Source organism: Saccoglossus kowalevskii, chromosome 5, assembly GCF_978046115.1.
Source record: "Saccoglossus kowalevskii chromosome 5, keSacKowa6.1, whole genome shotgun sequence".
NCBI classification, from domain to species: domain Eukaryota; kingdom Metazoa; phylum Hemichordata; class Enteropneusta; family Harrimaniidae; genus Saccoglossus; species Saccoglossus kowalevskii.
In genome coordinates, this window is record NC_140645.1 from 2008852 (window position 1) to 2028933 (window position 20082).

At 36.1% G+C, this 20082-nt stretch overlaps 2 protein-coding genes across 5 annotated transcripts in view; one reads left to right on the top strand and one right to left on the bottom strand.

Moving 5' to 3' along the window:
* LOC102808534 (ubiquitin carboxyl-terminal hydrolase 25-like) overlaps positions 1-5304 on the bottom strand; it is a 121425-nt gene extending 116121 nt beyond the window's left edge. For 2 of the 4 annotated variants that reach the window (XM_085499042.1, XM_085499044.1), the window contains exon 1: positions 5101-5299. In XM_085499042.1, the coding sequence (XP_085355168.1) occupies positions 5101-5202 (102 nt within the window). In that variant the 5' untranslated portion in view covers positions 5203-5299. Of the gene's footprint in view, positions 1-5100 lie in introns of all 4 variants that reach the window. The other 2 variants (XM_085499043.1, XM_085499041.1) reach the window with 2 other exon arrangements.
* A 381-nt stretch (positions 5305-5685) lies between these two features.
* The window catches only part of LOC100373194 (Golgi pH regulator-like), a 37995-nt gene continuing 23598 nt past the window's right edge, over positions 5686-20082 (top strand). Inside the window, exons 1-2 of the mRNA XM_085499046.1 lie at positions 5686-5837; positions 8345-8404. Coding sequence (XP_085355172.1) covers positions 5796-5837; positions 8345-8404 — 102 coding nt within the window. The 5' untranslated portion in view covers positions 5686-5795. The remainder of the gene's footprint in view (positions 5838-8344; positions 8405-20082) is intronic.

Consider the following 20082-nt stretch of genomic DNA (forward strand, 5'->3'; position numbering starts at 1 on the left):
AGTCAAAAATGAAAAAAAAGAAAAACTGGACTGAGATACAAATCAGTTTTGCAAGTTGGGAAATAAGGTAAACCAGATTGGGGTCGATGATATTCAGTATCAAAGGACTTCTGTGTGTATAATGAGTTTCAAATTGTTCATCGACTGGTCACCAAATATTTACGGCTACAACTAAATGAACACTTTTTTTTCTGAAGCCCAATAAATTATTTCTGCACGTCAAGTGCTATTCGATTTTTTACCAGGCTTGTGGCTCGTTTTTATTCGAAAATATTTTTTTTTGAGAATACTTTTAAAGTACGTATAGATCGAGCTCAGGTCACTGATCGTGATTTAATTTTGAAATTGGATGTAAAATTTTACCAGACCGACGCCACCACAACCATCCAATCATAGTTGGAAATGTACGCACTTGTTTTGGAACTTTGTATCAAGATGGTCGGCGACAACGCCAGGCGGTGTTCGCGTGTTTGCATGTATTAGTAGTCCGGGCATGGGATCGGACTCGGCTACAACTAAACGAAACACAGAAAAATACCACCAAAATGAGGAATCTGAATCTGTTCTCTTACCAGCAAATAAAATGAACGAAAATAAGGTAATTTTATAACACGAACAGTTTCATTTCGTATAGCAAATTGTGTTGTTTCCGAACGACGATTGCATCGTGTGATTTAAATTTATCACGTTTTTCCTTGCAGTCAATATGACACTCGTCACCTTGCAGATTGCAATGTACTTCACATAGTTTTTGGTACCCAATACTCGCAACATTAAATAATTAAACAAGATATCTTTTTAAAATGTCATTTTATTCTTGGTCATATTATTTTATTCCCCTTACCGCTTTGAATTTCAAATCGATTACATATCAAACTTCTGTACATGTGTTTTTTCTCTACTGCCTTTCCATGTGAAAATAATGAGGTCATACTCATGTCACAATACTTTGAAGCTGATGCCATGTTGATGCCATGGGACTGCGAAGCTGAGGCCACGATGATGCCACAAAATAAGAGAGGCGAACACAGCTTCAATTTTCAATGACGCGAAGCTGATGCCACAATGATGCGATGCTGAGGCGACAATGAAGCCATGCGTATGCGACAATGATGCCACAAAAGCCAAAGCTTCCGCAAGAACTGTACTGTATGTTAGGTGATACAATGTATACAAGCTGCATCATTTGTTATCAATCTATCAAAATGCAATCACTTGCAATGTATATGTAATGTGACCATAGGAAAGACATGTAAGATACTTTTCATCTTGATACTATAATAAGACCTGTTAAAAATATTTCAATACTTGTTTCACCTTAAACAAGTCATTAAATGTAAAATCTCCACCATATACATCAACTTCACATGCTGTACTGTGTGTGAATGTATGAGAAGTGTACAAAAATCAGACAACATTGAAAGTGTTTTGATAGTATAAAATAATATAAAAGTTTGTGATTGAGTCAAAGTTGTATTTTTTGTTCCTTTGTATATCATGTACATTCTATAAATGATTTACCCATTGGAGGAATTCGCACCACGAATTTGAAACAAGTGTATTTTACTACCGTGTATAAAACCATACTAGAATCACTATAATAACCGTTGGAATAAGTTTAACAGTTGTCCCATCGCTAGGATATTGCATGTTACCAATACATGTATTTGTAGTATGCCGTTTAGCAGCATTCCATCATCTCAAAGTTATGCCAAGGCAATAATACTATTAGTCATGCATGTACTGGCTCCAGAACTGTCACATAAATACTCAAATGAACCTTGCTGAAATTTACCTGCAATGACACATTTTCCTTTTAGTTGTTATTTCAACAGCCAATAAATTGAAAAATGTAACGTAATTAGGTGGCTAAAATTGTTATAGTAACCGGTAGTTCATTTCAATACAATTCTGAAACAAGAGTCTCTCGGCTGAGATAGCTCTGCTGTTAGCAATGCACATTTCAATTAAAGAACAGAAGATATCATTAGAAAATGAACAATATGCATAGTATCAATGCAATGGGACTTGCTGTTTTCAACAAGAATTCAAAAATATCATTTTTCACCATAAATGATTGTGGTTTTTAACAAGAAGAAAATATCACTTTTTACCACAAATGACAAAAATATTCACCAAAATTAGAGAATTAAAGATATCATTACAAAATGAATAAATCTGAGAGAGATCCACATGTAGTACCTATATATGTAATATCAAAGCAATTGGATTTGTGGTTTTTAACAAGAAGTCGAAAATATCACTTTTTACCAAAAATGACAAAAATATTCACCAAAATTAGAGAATTAAAGATATCATTACAAAATGAATAAATCTGAGAGAGGTCCACATGTAGTACCTATATATGTAATATCAAAGCAATTGGACTTGTGGTTTTTAACAAGAAGTCGAAAATATCATTTTTTACCAAAAATGACAAAAATATTCACCAAAATTAGAGAATTAAAGATATCATTACAAAATGAACAAATCTGAGAGAGGTCCACATGTAGTACCTATATGTGTAATATCAAAGCAATTGAACTTGCGGTTTTTAACAAGAAGTTGAAAATATCACTTTTTACCAAAAATTACAAAAATATTCACCAAAATTAGAGAATTGAAGATATGATCATGAAATGAACAAATCTGAGAGAGGTCTACCCAAGGTACATATACACCAAGTATCAAAGCATTCAGACTTGTAGTTTTCAAGAAGAAGTCGAAAAAGTAAAACATTGACATGGACGACGGACAATCACTCATATGATAAGCTCCGCTCGACAAAGTCGACAGCAGAGCTAAATATGAAAAAGATCCTTTTTTTTTTACATTTAATGAGAAAATTATTTACTGAAAATCAAAAAATATGATCTTGAAATGATAGAGGTACATTGTACACACAAAATACATGCACATGCATCCCCATAATTACGCACATGTATCAAAACAATCAGCTGGTAGTTTTCAAAAACAGTGTAATTAGAGACAGATGAGAACACTGGAAAGTTCACAACAGAAAAGCTACAAATTGTGTTATTCTGACCCCTGATTCTTAAGGAAAAAAACTCAGACTTTCCGAGTTCATTGAACAATTGCTTCGTCAGAATCCTTTAGGCAATTCAATACATATTGAGTTTGTGAAGTATTTCCTCCTGGAGAGAAAACATTTTTAAAATACATAGCATCACAAACATCTGACCTCAGAATAATAACATACAGTGAAATACAGTATCTCTACAAATGGTGTCCTGGTTTCTTTGACCATTACACAATATGAAGATACACATGTAGTATAATTACACAGAGTGACTCTACAGGCAGTGTCCTTGTTTCTACAGCCATTATACTATGATATGTAATACAAATGTATTTAGAGTCTATAGGCAGTGTCTTGGTTTATACTACCATTACACTACAATATGTACTACTGTAAAATCTGTATTAGAAGCCACATCCCTAATAGAAGCCGCACCCATTTTTTTTAAACAATTGAGACCCAAGAATTCATCATTTCTCATATGTGTAGATTCTCTAAGAGAATACAAGCTTCTGCCATGAAAAAAAATGAATGCAGAACATTGTCTGTGACACATTTATTCTGCAATAGTTTTTTTTGCAATACCATATCGACATTAAAAATTTGCTTTTTGGTTAAATCATTCTTTCTTTTTTTTCGTCCTAATGCAGATACTGATTAACATGAACACAACTGCTTTTGCCAACATGAAAGATTATAAATACTCGGCATGTGCTAAGACCTGTAACATGAACGTAGCCACAGTCTCTGTATCACCGGTCTTGAAACAGTTGCTGTCCTATTGTCGTACCTCGTGCAACAGAAAAATAATACACTGAAACTTAAACTAAATCAGCACAAGACGCAACTTGTTAGAGGTCATCGTCAAGTTAAACTGAATATCATTACCATTCATGATTTACCTACATGCTTTGCGAAAAGAAAATTGTGCAATTGCTAGTTTTCAGAACCAGAACCAAAACAATAGAAGCCGTTTTTGAGCAACATCTCATGAAAGTACAGAGATGATTTTGTTGGTTTCGAGAACAAAGATATTGATTCGGATTTCATGAAGGAACAGGACTACTTTTTCTCTTGTACTGCTACTGATAGTAGAGACGATATGAAAGTATATATTTTGCATGTACATGATAGTGGGACTGTGACATAGCCTATGGTTTTTAGATATAAAATAGAGCTTAGTTATCATTAACAATGAATATGAAAGAAAGTAAAGTTTAAATTAATTAATTTTAGATTTGTTAAAATTGGCCAAAATTTAATGCTTTGACATATATGTTTGTGACTAACTGTATGAGTGACTGTGAAAGATTCCCATCAGGAAGTAGTTTCTGAGTTGTGATGTTTATGAATGCAACTTTGTTGGAATTCCCTTGAAAGCAGAATGTGACATATGTCAAGACACACAGTGATGACCCTTGCTATTTAACATGAACTCAGACAATCACAATTTTCATAAACAAATCTGAAGAAGTTCAGTTCCAGGCAATCATTGGAGTTGTGCCACAGTCTTTCGTTTTTCTTGAAATTATTTCAACAGTTTCTGACTATGTTTTGTTTTTCGTGTTCTTGTATGTAACTATTTGTTTCCACTGAAAAAGTAGTCCTGCATCGTAATTGGAATATGTCACTCGGTCGTGTTTTCAATCCACTGCCACAGCCCTTTTTAGTGGACGTCTGCAGTTACAGCACAAGATGATTAAAACTGTAGAATTTTCATGAAAACACTGAACAAATATATATTCACGAGAGGTGAACAAACTTACTATTCGTTTACACATTGATTGTTAGTGTATTTGTCTGTGCGTGCAGTGTAATTATCGATGCAATGAAATTGCTGAGAAGTCCTTGGAAAATCAAGATTCTCTTGATTGTTTTCGTTTTGTTCGGCATGGAATGCAACATGGCTGCTTGATCCCGCGACAGAAATACGTCTTCTCTATTTGTTCCATGTTGGCGGCATATCCTAGTCGTTATATTCCTCGTGTCGGATCACTGATATGTTAAATACTATAATTAGCATTTTTTTCAGTTCAAGAACACAACAAATAACCTCCTACCTGTAAAGCGTGTTGCTGTAGTACATTGGATTCGACAGTCATGGCCGACATTGAAAAAGACTGCTGTTCCCAAACAAGTCCATCCCCGCTCGCGCCAAACATTTATATAAATTACGATCAAACGGACTGCACATTTGCACAATATAATGGTTTGGATGAAGTGGTGATTAGAATAGTCTGCTCTATGGTGTTTTGACACTCACAGTGTGCTATAAGTATGTCAAAAAGATTGGGAATTCCCAGACATTCTTGTGAGGGGAGATAATTAATCTAACAGCCGGGATTCCTGGACCATTATCGCTGAAAGCCAACTGCGGGTTGGTTGAAAAACGTGACTGGCAACATATCCGCATTTTTGTTCAAACTAAATGTTTATGATAAAAGTATAACATTGTTCCAAAAATGTCATAATATTTAATCATAAATAAGTTCATGCAGCTCATATGTTTAATTTTGTCGTAAGAAAATGCTGCAAGTTATCATTCTAAATATGGTAATAAGCACGATGGCCAATCAGAGGACGCGTTACTTAAGGCTGAACAACATATTATTACTTTCAACATGGCGGCGCCCTGATGTGTCTGCTCTGGCATCGTTTACCAAAAAAGGTCAAAATAAGTTGAATTTAGACAGCAGGTTTTATTTTATTGTGATCGATCCTACCAACAGTTGACACCTTTTTATATCCGTTCAAAATGTCGTTTTTCTTGGATTCCGTGGTGATGTTTTCCACTCAGGTAAGCACTTGACACGTATCGCCCGGTAGTAGACTTGGTGGTCTCACTCTCTGATGTGTGTGTTGAGAGGGTTGGGAGTGTTTGGGGGGGGGGGGTGCAGTAAGCACAATTTTAGTAACATAATTTGAAATAAGCAAAATTCTGTGAAATAAAATATAAAAAAAAACAGGGTAATTTAGTTGATTTGCAAAATTGTTCTCACTAATATTCACATTGTGCTGTCAATGTAACGTCATACTCGGCCACCTGTGACCGTGTTTTGTTTGCTGCATTGACGTACAGAGAATCACTGTGTTAAAATGTGACAATACGACTCTTATGTTTACGCGGTATCTGTATGAAACAGTTGTCGCTTGAAATATTGGTAATTATTAAAAAATAATATTGCAAATATTTTAATAAAATTTGATATTGTTCGATGTACCTTATTACTTATATTCAGTTGGTAACAAATAGTACATCCATCAAAAAATAAAAAACAAAAAAATATTATAGCTTTGCACCTTTATACAACTAAAATACATATATGACACCTCTCCTGAAAACTGCCTACATAGGTCAGCTATGAAACAAATTAACATTATATCAATCAGTGCTCACCATCTAAAAATAGAAACAGACTTATACTGACATATCTGATAGAACATGTCCTTTCTGTCAAAATGGAAAAAAAATCTGTACGTGAGGTTTTCAAAAAACTAAACATAACTGCTTTCAAATACACTGGCACAGAAAACTATTGAAATGCTCAAGAGAAATGACAGTGATATTTAGAAATTAATAAATTTGTCTTTGTTTCAAGGCAAGGGTGGATAAATTAATACATAAGCTACAGTACCAGCTGCCTCGTGTTATTTATTAAACAAAAAACAAAAAAAAGAGTTGATGTAAAAATGTTTGAATTCAGGCAGAATGATGAATAGACTTTAGGCAACTATTCCTGGGTCATGTTGAATTTTACTTTGTAGTTAACTGGTTTATTTATTTTTCTATTTGATACTTTATTGTAAACATGAATCAAAATCCCACAAGGTCGACAAAGATTAAAAATTTAAGTAATATTCATAATTGCAATAATAACTTTAATCAACATGAAAATGCAAACATAGTTTCTATCATCTATGTACTGTATGTGTGTTTATTGTTATATACATGTATATAAAATATGTTTTTGAAATTCAGTCCCTCACCCTCTTGGCTATTATCGCCGATTTTTCTTCGCCTGAATGTATTAATACTATTATGTTATCAAAAATCATAGAAGATTTGACGAATTGCTTGGCGATAAGGCTGATAAGACTTGATTTTCAAGGACGCAGGTTGTTTGGATCGAACGGTTTCTTTTGTTTCGATTTTGTTGTGCGTCTAGAAACATAGAAACATTGTTTATTAGTGAATATAGAATATGTTCTGTTTCAATACAGGATTTTGATATGCCAATCGGGCAATTTTAACAATTTCTTACTGGGACGTCCCCTGTATAAATGGTCCTCTACTCTCCAAAAATTGACAATGATACTAGCCCAGAATAGACTTCCTGTTCAGCACGTCTTTTATTGTAGCAATGTTTAAGCTACTGTACGCACACTCGCACATTCACATGAGCGTTTCTGGATAGTAGTAGTAGAAGCATATGGATGGAAATGCCAGTTACATCACTCATGAAGATTGATGATTCGATTGCTGGCCGGGATAGCTGTATTTAGTGTTCATTTCCATGCAATATGTCTACACTTGCGATTCTCATATTCGATGTGTAAAATCATGTGGTTTCTGTGGACGACGGCGGCTGACAGATTGTTTTTATTCTGCGTTTATTTGGTTGCATTTTGTCAGACACTGACAGTTTAAGTAAGTTAAACAGGCGGGGACAAAATTCCAAGAACACAAAGAAAACAACTGACATTCGACAAAACAGAAACAACTGCCGGGTACACTACACTGTTATTGTAGTCACAGTTGTGAACTGAACTTTAAATCTCATTAGGATTTCCACATGAAGTTACACAGATCGAAAAAAAAGGCATTATTAAGACAAGGAAAATAATGTTTTTTTGTAAAGACTATATACTTAATTCTCTTATTTTGGGGGTATTTTTGAGAGTGTACATGTATGCATTAAAATATGTACATGTATACCCATTAAAATTACATCAAACCTTCAAATGAAATCATAATAAAAATGCAAACCAAATTTTGGATTTGTTTAGAAAATAGCCGAAATTTGGTGGTGGGAATTGCTAATCCAGTTTATAAAATAGTGAAAAAAGCGAAAGACATGCCCATTGCAAAGTGTCTTGTAATAATGATAATCATCTTCATAGTATAATGGTATCCTTATTTGGATATTGAATTACAATAAAGGTGACAATGAATTGTAAATGTGAATGATAGGGCAACGGTTGTCAGGTTGTCATAGTACGTAACTTTCAACTTTTTTCCTTTAATCATCAAACAAGTTACTCCATGATTTTTGCATTTGTAATTGTCATGTTTGTTTATTTCAGATTTTGTTTTTTCTTGGAGGATGGGTTTTCTTTATCAGACGTCTATACAAAGACTATGAGGTATGTGTACATTAATATGGAGACTGATAAAATGATACGAGATATGCTGGTTTATCATATACATTTGTAACTTGTATTGCATGGACTCCAATGCTATGGGAAGTGTGCCCTCACTTCAGGGCAATAATTTCCCATATCAAGCCTGGCCCAGCACACCCTGCTTTCAGCAATCAAAACAAAACATGTCATACTAAATTACATTGTGTGTGTTGAGATCACGTCATGGTAAAATTGTAATTACACCAACATGTAATAGTATATGATGAAAACTTTATGGACTGGATACAGCTTTTGCTGCCCTCGCAAGCTTGGGTGCTTCTGCTGCACAACCTCGGGCCACAAAAGCCATATCCAGTCCATAATGAATATTACATTCAATTCTGATTCACAAATTTATCTAAGCTAGCAATGAGGTTCTGCTTTTCATCCTAGGGAAAATTAAAAAATGATACAGCGAGACGATTTTAAGGTTGTATAATACCACAACAACTGGATATAAGTTTAATATTTGATGTTTATTAAACAATTCTTTCAAATAGATGCATTAAAAGTTGATTTGGAGCAACAAAACATTCTCTGGAACAGAAAGCAAAAATTATCTCATTCTACCAATTGTGATGCACTTTACTGATCCTCAAAATTGCAGGGAATAAAATGTGCGCAATGTTGAGAAGACCCAATACCTAGGCATTCATGTTGTGTTCAAACCAAATGCCTAGGCATTTATGTTGTGTTCAAACCAAATGCCTAGGCATTTATGTTGTGTTCAAACCAAATGCCTAGGCATTCATGTTGTGTTCAAACCAAATGCCAAGGCATTCATGTTGTGTTCAAACCAAATGCCTAGTTATTCATGTTGTGTTCAAACCAAATGCCTAGGCATTCATGTTGTGTTCAAACCAAAGGTCTAGGCATTCATGTTGTGTTCAAACCAAATGCCTAGGCATTCATGTTGTATTCAAACCAAATGCATAGGCATTCATGTTGTATTCAAACCAAATGCATAGGCATTTATGTTGTATTCAAACCAAATGCATAGGCATTCATGTTGCATTCAAACCAAATGCCTACCCATTCATGTTGTGTTAAAACCAAATGCCTAGGCATTCATGTTGTGTTAAAACCAAATGCCTAGGCATTCATGTTGTGTTCAAACCAAATGCCTAGGCATTCATGTTGTATTCAAACCAAATGCATTGTTATTCATGTTGTATTCAAAACAATGCCTAGGCATTCATGTTGTGTTCAAACCAAAGGCCTAGTTATTCATGTTGTGTTCAAACCAAATGCCTAGGCATTCATGTTGTGTTCAAACCAAATGCCTAGGCATTCATGTTGTGTTCAAACCAAATGCCTAGGCATTAATGTTGTGTTCAAACCAAATGCCTAGGCATTTATGTTGTGTTCAAAGCAAAGGCCTAGGCATTCATGTTGTGTTCAAACCAAATGCCTAGGCATTCATGTTGTGTTCAAACCAAATGCCTAGGCATTCATGTTGTATTCAAACCAAATGCCTTGTTATTCATGTTGTATTCAAAACAATGCCTAGGCATTCATGTTGTGTTCAAACCAAAGGCCTAGTTATTCATGTTGTGTTCAAACCAAAGGCCTAGTTATTCATGTTGTGTTCAAACCAAATGCCTAGGCATTCATGTTGTGTTCAAACCAAAGGTCTAGGCATTCATGTTGTGTTCAAACCAAATGCCTAGGCATTCATGTTGTATTCAAACCAAATGCATAGGCATTCATGTTGTATTCAAACCAAATGCATAGGCATTTATGTTGTATTCAAACCAAATGCATAGGCATTCATGTTGCATTCAAACCAAATGCCTACCCATTCATGTTGTGTTAAAACCAAATGCCTAGGCATTCATGTTGTGTTAAAACCAAATGCCTAGGCATTCATGTTGTGTTCAAACCAAATGCCTAGGCATTCATGTTGTATTCAAACCAAATGCATTGTTATTCATGTTGTATTCAAAACAATGCCTAGGCATTCATGTTGTGTTCAAACCAAAGGCCTAGTTATTCATGTTGTGTTCAAACCAAAGGCCTAGTTATTCATGTTGTGTTCAAACCAAATGCCTAGGCATTCATGTTGTGTTCAAACCAAATGCCTAGGCATTCATGTTGTGTTCAAACCAAATGCCTAGGCATTAATGTTGTGTTCAAAGCAAAGGCCTAGGCATTCATGTTGTGTTCAAACCAAATGCCTAGGCATTCATGTTGTGTTCAAACCAAATGCCTAGGCATTCATGTTGTATTCAAACCAAATGCCTTGTTATTCATGTTGTATTCAAAACAATGCCTAGGCATTCATGTTGTGTTCAAACCAAAGGCCTAGTTATTCATGTTGTGTTCAAACCAAAGGCCTAGTTATTCATGTTGTGTTCAAACCAAATGCCTAGGCATTCATGTTGTGTTCAAACCAAATGCCTAGGCATTCATGTTGTGTTCAAACCAAATGCCTATGCATTCATGTTGTGTACAAACCAAAGGCCTAGGCATTCATGTTGTGTTCAAACCAAATGCCTAGGCATTCATGTTGTGTTCAAACCAAATGCCTAGGCATTCATGTTGTGTTCAAACCAAATGCCTAGTTATTCATGTTATGTTCAAACCAAATGCCTAGTTATTCATGTTATGTTCAAACCAAATGCCTAGGCATTTATGTTGTGTTCAAACCAAATACCTTGGCATTCATGTTGTGTTCAAACCAAAGGCCTAGTTATTCATGTTGTGTTCAAACCAAAATGCCTCGGCATTCATGTTGTGTTCAAACCAAATGCCTAGTTATTCATGTTGTGTTCAAACCAAAGGCCTAGTTATTCATGTTGTGGTCAAACCAAATGCCTAGGCATTCATGTTGTGGTCAAACCAAATGCCTAGGCATTCATGTTGTGTTCAAACCAAAGGCATAGTTATTCATGTTGTGTTCAAACCAAAGGCATAGTTATTCATGTTATGTTCAAACCAAATGCCTAGGCATTCAAGTTGTGTTCAAACCAAATACCTAGGCATTCATGTTGTGTTCAAACCAAATGCCTAGGCATTTATGCTGTGTTCAAACCAACTGCCTAGGTATTCATGTTGTGTTCAAACCAAAGGCCTAGGCATTCATGTTGTGTTCAAACCAAATGCCTAGGCATTCATGTTGTGTTCAAACCAAATGCCTAGGCATTCATGTTGTGTTCAAACCAAATGCCTAGGCATTCATGTTGTATTCAAACCAAATGCCTAGGCATTCATGTTGTATTCAAACCAAATGCCTAGACATTCATGTTATGTTAAAACCAAATGCCTAGACATTCATGTTATGTTAAAACCAAATGCCTAGGCATTCATGTTGTATTCAAACCAAATGCCTAGTTATTCGTGTTGTATTCAAAACAATGCCTAGGCATTCATGTTCTGTTCAAACCAAATGCCTAGTTATTCATGTTATGTTCAAACCAAACGCCTAGGCATTCATGTTGATTTCAAACCAAAGGCCTAGTTATTCATGTTGATTTCAAACCAAATGCCCAGGCATTCATGTTGTGTTCAAACCAAATGCCTAGGCATTCATGTTGTGTTCAAACCAAAGGCCTAGTTATTCATGTTGTGTTCAAACCAAAGGCCTAGTTATTCATGTTGTGTTCAAACCAAATGCCTAGGCATTCATGTTGTGTTCAAACCAAATGCCTATGCATTCATGTTGTATTCAAACCAAATGCCTAGACATTCATGTTGTGTTAAAACCAAATGCCTAGGCTTTCAGGTTGTGTTCAAACCAAATGCCTAGGCATTCATGTTGTATTCAAACCAAATGCCTAGTTATTCATGTTGTATTCAAAACAATGCCTAGGCATTCATGTTGTGTTCAAACCAAATGTCTAGGCATTTATGTTGTGTTCAAACCAAATGCCTAGGCATTCATGTTGTGTTCAAACCAAATGCCTATGCATTCATGTTGTGTTCAAACCAAATGCCTAGGCATTCATGTTGTGTTCAAACCAAATGCCTATGCATTCATGTTGTGTTCAAACCAAATGCCTATGCATTCATGTTGTGTTCAAACCAAATGCCTATGCATTCATGTTGTGTACAAACCAAAGGCCTAGGCATTCATGTTGTGTTCAAACCAAATGCCTAGGCATTCATGTTGTGTTCAAACCAAATGCATAGGCATTCATGTTGTGTTCAAACCAAATGCATAGGCATTCATGTTGTGTTCAAACCAAATGCCTAGTTATTCATGTTGTGTTCAAACCAAATGCCTAGTTATTCATGTTGTGTTCAAACCAAATGCCTAGTTATTCATGTTGTGTTCAAACCAAATGCCTAGTTATTCATGTTGTGTTCAAACCAAATGCCTAGTTATTCATGTTGTGTTAAAACCAAATGCCTAGTTATTCATGTTGTGTTAAAACCAAATGCCTAGGCATTCATGTTGTGTTAAAACCAAATGCCTAGGCATTCATGTTGTGTTAAAACCAAATGCCTAGGCATTCATGTTGTATTCAAACGAAATGCCTAGTTATCCATGTTGTGTTAAAACCAAATGCCTAGGCATTCATGTTGTGTTCAAACCAAATGTCTAGGCATTTATGTTGTGTTCAAACCAAATACCTAGGCATTCATGTTGTGTTCAAACCAAATGCCTAGGCATTCATGTTGTATTCAAACCAAATGCCTAGGCATTCATGTTGTATTCAAACCAAATACCTAGGCATCCATGTTGTATTCAAACCAAATGCCTAGGCATTTGTTGTGTTCAAACCAAATGCCTAGGCATTTATGTTGTGTTCAAACCAAAGGCCTAGTTATTCATGTTGTGTTCAAACCAAAGGCCTAGGCATTCATGTTGTGTTCAAACCAAATGCCTAGGCATTCATGTTGTGTTCAAACCAAATGCCTAGTTATTCATGTTATGTTCAAACCAAATGCCTAGTTATTCATGTTATGTTCAAACCAAATGCCTAGGCATTTATGTTGTGTTCAAACCAAATACCTTGGCATTCATGTTGTGTTCAAACCAAAGGCCTAGTTATTCATGTTGTGTTCAAACCAAATGCCTCGGCATTCATGTTGTGTTCAAACCAAATGCCTAGTTATTCATGTTGTGTTCAAACCAAAGGCCTAGTTATTCATGTTGTGGTCAAACCAAATGCCTAGGCATTCATGTTGTGGTCAAACCAAATGCCTAGGCATTCATGTTGTGTTCAAACCAAAGGCCTAGTTATTCATGTTGTGTTCAAACCAAAGGCCTAGTTATTCATGTTGTGTTCAAACCAAATGCCTATGCATTCATGTTGTGTTCAAACCAAATGCCTAGGCATTCATGTTGTGTTCAAACCAAATGCCTAGGCATTCATGTTGTGTTCAAACCAAATGCCTAGGCATTTATGTTGTGTTCAAACCAAATGCCTAGGTATTCATGTTGTGTTCAAACCAAAGGCCTAGGCATTCATCTTGTGTTCAAACCAAATGCCTAGGCATTCATGTTGTGTTCAAACTAAATGCCTAGGCATTCATGTTGCGTTCAAACCACATGCCTAGGCATTCATGTTGTATTCAAACCAAATACCTAGGCATTCATGTTGTATTCAAACCAAATGCCTAGACATTCATGTTATGTTAACACCAAATGCCTAGGCATTCATGTTGTATTCAAACCAAATGCCTAGTTATTCATGTTGTATTCAAAACAATGCCTAGGCATTCATTTTCTGTTCAAACCAAATGCCTAGTTATTCATGTTATGTTCAAACCAAATGCCTAGGCATTTATGTTGTGTTCAAACCAAATACCTTGGCATTCATGTTGTGTTCAAACCAAAGGCCTAGGCATTCATGTTGTGTTCAAACCAAAGGCCTAGTTATTCATGTTGTGTTCAAACCAAATGCCCAGGCATTCATGTTGTGTTCAAACCAAATGCCCAGGCATTCATTTTGTGTTCAAACCAAATGCCTAGGCATTCATGTTGTGTTCAAACCAAAGGCCTAGTTATTCATGTTGTGTTCAAACCAAAGGCCTAGTTATTCATGTTGTGTTCAAACCAAATGCCTAGGCATTTATGTTGTGTTCATACCAAATGCCTAGGCATTCATGTTGTATTCAAACCAAATGCCTAGTTATTCATGTTGTGTTAAAACCAAATGCCTAGGCATTCATGTTGTGTTAAAACCAAATGCATAGGCATTCATGTTGTGTTCAAACCAAATGCCTAGGCATTTATGTTGTGTTCAAACCAAATGCCTAGGCATTTATGTTGTGTTCAAACCAAATGCCTAGGCATTCATGTTGTGTTCAAACCAAATGCCAAGGCATTCATGTTGTGTTCAAACCAAATGCCTAGTTATTCATGTTGTGTTCAAACCAAATGCCTAGGCATTCATGTTGTGTTCAAACCAAAGGTCTAGGCATTCATGTTGTGTTCAAACCAAAGGTCTAGGCATTCATGTTGTGTTCAAACCAAATGCCTAGGCATTCATGTTGTATTCAAACCAAATGCATAGGCATTCATGTTGTATTCAAACCAAATGCATAGGCATTTATGTTGTATTCAAACCAAATGCATAGGCATTCATGTTGCATTCAAACCAAATGCCTACCCATTCATGTTGTGTTAAAACCAAATGCCTAGGCATTCATGTTGTGTTAAAACCAAATGCCTAGGCATTCATGTTGTGTTCAAACCAAATGCCTAGGCATTCATGTTGTATTCAAACCAAATGCATTGTTATTCATGTTGTATTCAAAACAATGCCTAGGCATTCATGTTGTGTTCAAACCAAAGGCCTAGTTATTCATGTGGTGTTCAAACCAAATGCCTAGGCATTCATGTTGTGTTCAAACCAAATGCCTAGGCATTCATGTTGTGTTCAAACCAAATGCCTAGGCATTAATGTTGTGTTCAAACCAAATGCCTAGGCATTTATGTTGTGTTCAAAGCAAAGGCCTAGGCATTCATGTTGTGTTCAAACCAAATGCCTAGGCATTCATGTTGTGTTCAAACCAAATGCCTAGGCATTCATGTTGTATTCAAACCAAATGCCTTGTTATTCATGTTGTATTCAAAACAATGCCTAGGCATTCATGTTGTGTTCAAACCAAAGGCCTAGTTATTCATGTTGTGTTCAAACCAAAGGCCTAGTTATTCATGTTGTGTTCAAACCAAATGCCTAGGCATTCATGTTGTGTTCAAACCAAAGGTCTAGGCATTCATGTTGTGTTCAAACCAAATGCCTAGGCATTCATGTTGTATTCAAACCAAATGCATAGGCATTCATGTTGTATTCAAACCAAATGCATAGGCATTTATGTTGTATTCAAACCAAATGCATAGGCATTCATGTTGCATTCAAACCAAATGCCTACCCATTCATGTTGTGTTAAAACCAAATGCCTAGGCATTCATGTTGTGTTAAAACCAAATGCCTAGGCATTCATGTTGTGTTCAAACCAAATGCCTAGGCATTCATGTTGTATTCAAACCAAATGCATTGTTATTCATGTTGTATTCAAAACAATGCCTAGGCATTCATGTTGTGTTCAAACCAAAGGCCTAGTTATTCATGTTGTGTTCAAACCAAAGGCCTAGTTATTCATGTTGTGTTCAAACCAAATGCCTAGGCATTCATGTTGTGTTCAAACCAAATGCCTAGGCATTCATGTTGTGTTCAAACCAAATGCCTAGGCATTAATGTTGTGTTCAAAGCAAAGGCCTAGGCATTCATGTTGTGTTCAAACCAAATGCCTAGGCATTCATGTTGTGTTCAAACCAAATGCCTAGGTATTCATGTTGTATTCAAAACAATGCCTAGGCATTCATGTTGTGTTCAAACCAAAGGCCTAGTTATTCATGTTGTGTTCAAACCAAAGGCCTAGTTATTCATGTTGTGTTCAAACCAAATGCCTAGGCATTCATGTTGTGTTCAAACCAAATGCCTAGGCATTCATGTTGTGTACAAACCAAAGGCCTAGGCATTCATGTTGTGTTCAAACCAAATGCCTAGGCATTCATGTTGTGTTCAAACCAAATGCCTAGGCATTCATGTTGTGTTCAAACCAAATGCCTAGTTATTCATGTTATGTTCAAACCAAATGCCTAGTTATTCATGTTATGTTCAAACCAAATGCCTAGGCATTTATGTTGTGTTCAAATCAAATACCTTGGCATTCATGTTGTGTTCAAACCAAAGGCCTAGTTATTCATGTTGTGTTCAAACCAAAATGCCTCGGCATTCATGTTGTGTTCAAACCAAATGCCTAGTTATTCATGTTGTGTTCAAACCAAAGGCCTAGTTATTCATGTTGTGGTCAAACCAAATGCCTAGGCATTCATGTTGTGGTCAAACCAAATGCCTAGGCATTCATGTTGTGTTCAAACCAAAGGCATAGTTATTCATGTTGTGTTCAAACCAAAGGCATAGTTATTCATGTTATGTTCAAACCAAATGCCTAGGCATTCAAGTTGTGTTCAAACCAAATACCTAGGCATTCATGTTGTGTTCAAACCAAATGCCTAGGCATTTATGCTGTGTTCAAACCAACTGCCTAGGTATTCATGTTGTGTTCAAACCAAAGGCCTAGGCATTCATGTTGTGTTCAAACCAAATGCCTAGGCATTCATGTTGTGTTCAAACCAAATGCCTAGGCATTCATGTTGTGTTCAAACCAAATGCCTAGGCATTCATGTTGTATTCAAACCAAATGCCTAGGCATTCATGTTGTATTCAAACCAAATGCCTAGACATTCATGTTATGTTAAAACCAAATGCCTAGACATTCATGTTATGTTAAAACCAAATGCCTAGGCATTCATGTTGTATTCAAACCAAATGCCTAGTTATTCGTGTTGTATTCAAAACAATGCCTAGGCATTCATGTTCTGTTCAAACCAAATGCCTAGTTATTCATGTTATGTTCAAACCAAACGCCTAGGCATTCATGTTGATTTCAAACCAAAGGCCTAGTTATTCATGTTGATTTCAAACCAAATGCCCAGGCATTCATGTTGTGTTCAAACCAAATGCCTAGGCATTCATGTTGTGTTCAAACCAAAGGCCTAGTTATTCATGTTGTGTTCAAACCAAAGGCCTAGTTATTCATGTTGTGTTCAAACCAAATGCCTAGGCATTCATGTTGTGTTCAAACCAAATGCCTATGCATTCATGTTGTATTCAAACCAAATGCCTAGACATTCATGTTGTGTTAAAACCAAATGCCTAGGCTTTCAGGTTGTGTTCAAACCAAATGCCTAGGCATTCATGTTGTATTCAAACCAAATGCCTAGTTATTCATGTTGTATTCAAAACAATGCCTAGGCATTCATGTTGTGTTCAAACCAAATGTCTAGGCATTTATGTTGTGTTCAAACCAAATGCCTAGGCATTCATGTTGTGTTCAAACCAAATGCCTATGCATTCATGTTGTGTTCAAACCAAATGCCTAGGCATTCATGTTGTGTTCAAACCAAATGCCTATGCATTCATGTTGTGTTCAAACCAAATGCCTATGCATTCATGTTGTGTTCAAACCAAATGCCTATGCATTCATGTTGTGTACAAACCAAAGGCCTAGGCATTCATGTTGTGTTCAAACCAAATGCCTAGGCATTCATGTTGTGTTCAAACCAAATGCATAGGCATTCATGTTGTGTTCAAACCAAATGCATAGGCATTCATGTTGTGTTCAAACCAAATGCCTAGTTATTCATGTTGTGTTCAAACCAAATGCCTAGTTATTCATGTTGTGTTCAAACCAAATGCCTAGGCATTTATGTTGTGTTCAAACCAAATACCTAGTTATTCATGTTGTGTTAAAACCAAATGCCTAGTTATTCATGTTGTGTTAAAACCAAATGCCTAGGCATTCATGTTGTGTTAAAACCAAATGCCTAGGCATTCATGTTGTGTTAAAACCAAATGCCTAGGCATTCATGTTGTATTCAAACGAAATGCCTAGTTATCCATGTTGTGTTAAAACCAAATGCCTAGGCATTCATGTTGTGTTCAAACCAAATGTCTAGGCATTTATGTTGTGTTCAAACCAAATACCTAGGCATTCATGTTGTGTTCAAACCAAATGCCTAGGCATTCATGTTGTATTCAAACCAAATACCTAGGCATCCATGTTGTATTCAAACCAAATGCCTAGGCATTTGTTGTGTTCAAACCAAATGCCTAGGCATTTATGTTGTGTTCAAACCAAAGGCCTAGTTATTCATGTTTTGTTCAAACCAAAGGCCTAGGCATTCATGTTGTGTTCAAACCAAATGCCTAGGCATTCATGTTGTGTTCAAACCAAATGCCTAGTTATTCATGTTATGTTCAAACCAAATGCCTAGTTATTCATGTTATGTTCAAACCAAATGCCTAGGCATTTATGTTGTGTTCAAACCAAATACCTTGGCATTCATGTTGTGTTCAAACCAAAGGCCTAGTTATTCATGTTGTGTTCAAACCAAATGCCTCGGCATTCATGTTGTGTTCAAACCAAATGCCTAGTTATTCATGTTGTGTTCAAACCAAAGGCCTAGTTATTCATGTTGTGGTCAAACCAAATGCCTAGGCATTCATGTTGTGGTCAAACCAAATGCCTAGGCATTCATGTTGTGTTCAAACCAAAGGCCTAGTTATTCATGTTGTGTTCAAACCAAAGGCCTAGTTATTCATGTTGTGTTCAAACCAAATGCCTATGCATTCATGTTGTGTTCAAACCAAATGCCTAGGCATTCATGTTGTGTTCAAACCAAATGCCTAGGCATTCATGTTGTGTTCAAACCAAATGCCTAGGCATTTATGTTGTGTTCAAACCAAATGCCTAGGTATTCATGTTGTGTTCAAACCAAAGGCCTAGGCATTCATCTTGTGTTCAAACCAAATGCCTAGGCATTCATGTTGTGTTCAAACTAAATGCCTAGGCATTCATGTTGCGTTCAAACCACATGCCTAGGCATTCATGTTGTATTCAAACCAAATACCTAGGCATTCATGTTGTATTCAAACCAAATGCCTAGACATTCATGTTATGTTAACACCAAATGCCTAGGCATTCATGTTGTATTCAAACCAAATGCCTAGTTATTCATGTTGTATTCAAAACAATGCCTAGGCATTCATTTTCTGTTCAAACCAAATGCCTAGTTATTCATGTTATGTTCAAACCAAATGCCTAGGCATTTATGTTGTGTTCAAACCAAATACCTTGGCATTCATGTTGTGTTCAAACCAAAGGCCTAGGCATTCATGTTGTGTTCAAACCAAAGGCCTAGTTATTCATGTTGTGTTCAAACCAAATGCCCAGGCATTCATGTTGTGTTCAAACCAAATGCCCAGGCATTCATTTTGTGTTCAAACCAAATGCCTAGGCATTCATGTTGTGTTCAAACCAAAGGCCTAGTTATTCATGTTGTGTTCAAACCAAAGGCCTAGTTATTCATGTTGTGTTCAAACCAAATGCCTAGGCATTTATGTTGTGTTCATACCAAATGCCTAGGCATTCATGTTGTATTCAAACCAAATGCCTAGTTATTCATGTTGTGTTAAAACCAAATGCCTAGGCATTCATGTTGTGTTAAAACCAAATGCATAGGCATTCATGTTGTATTCAAACCAAATGCCTAGTTATTCATGTTGTATTCAAAACAATGCCTAGGCATTCATGTTGTGTTCAAACCAAATGCCTAG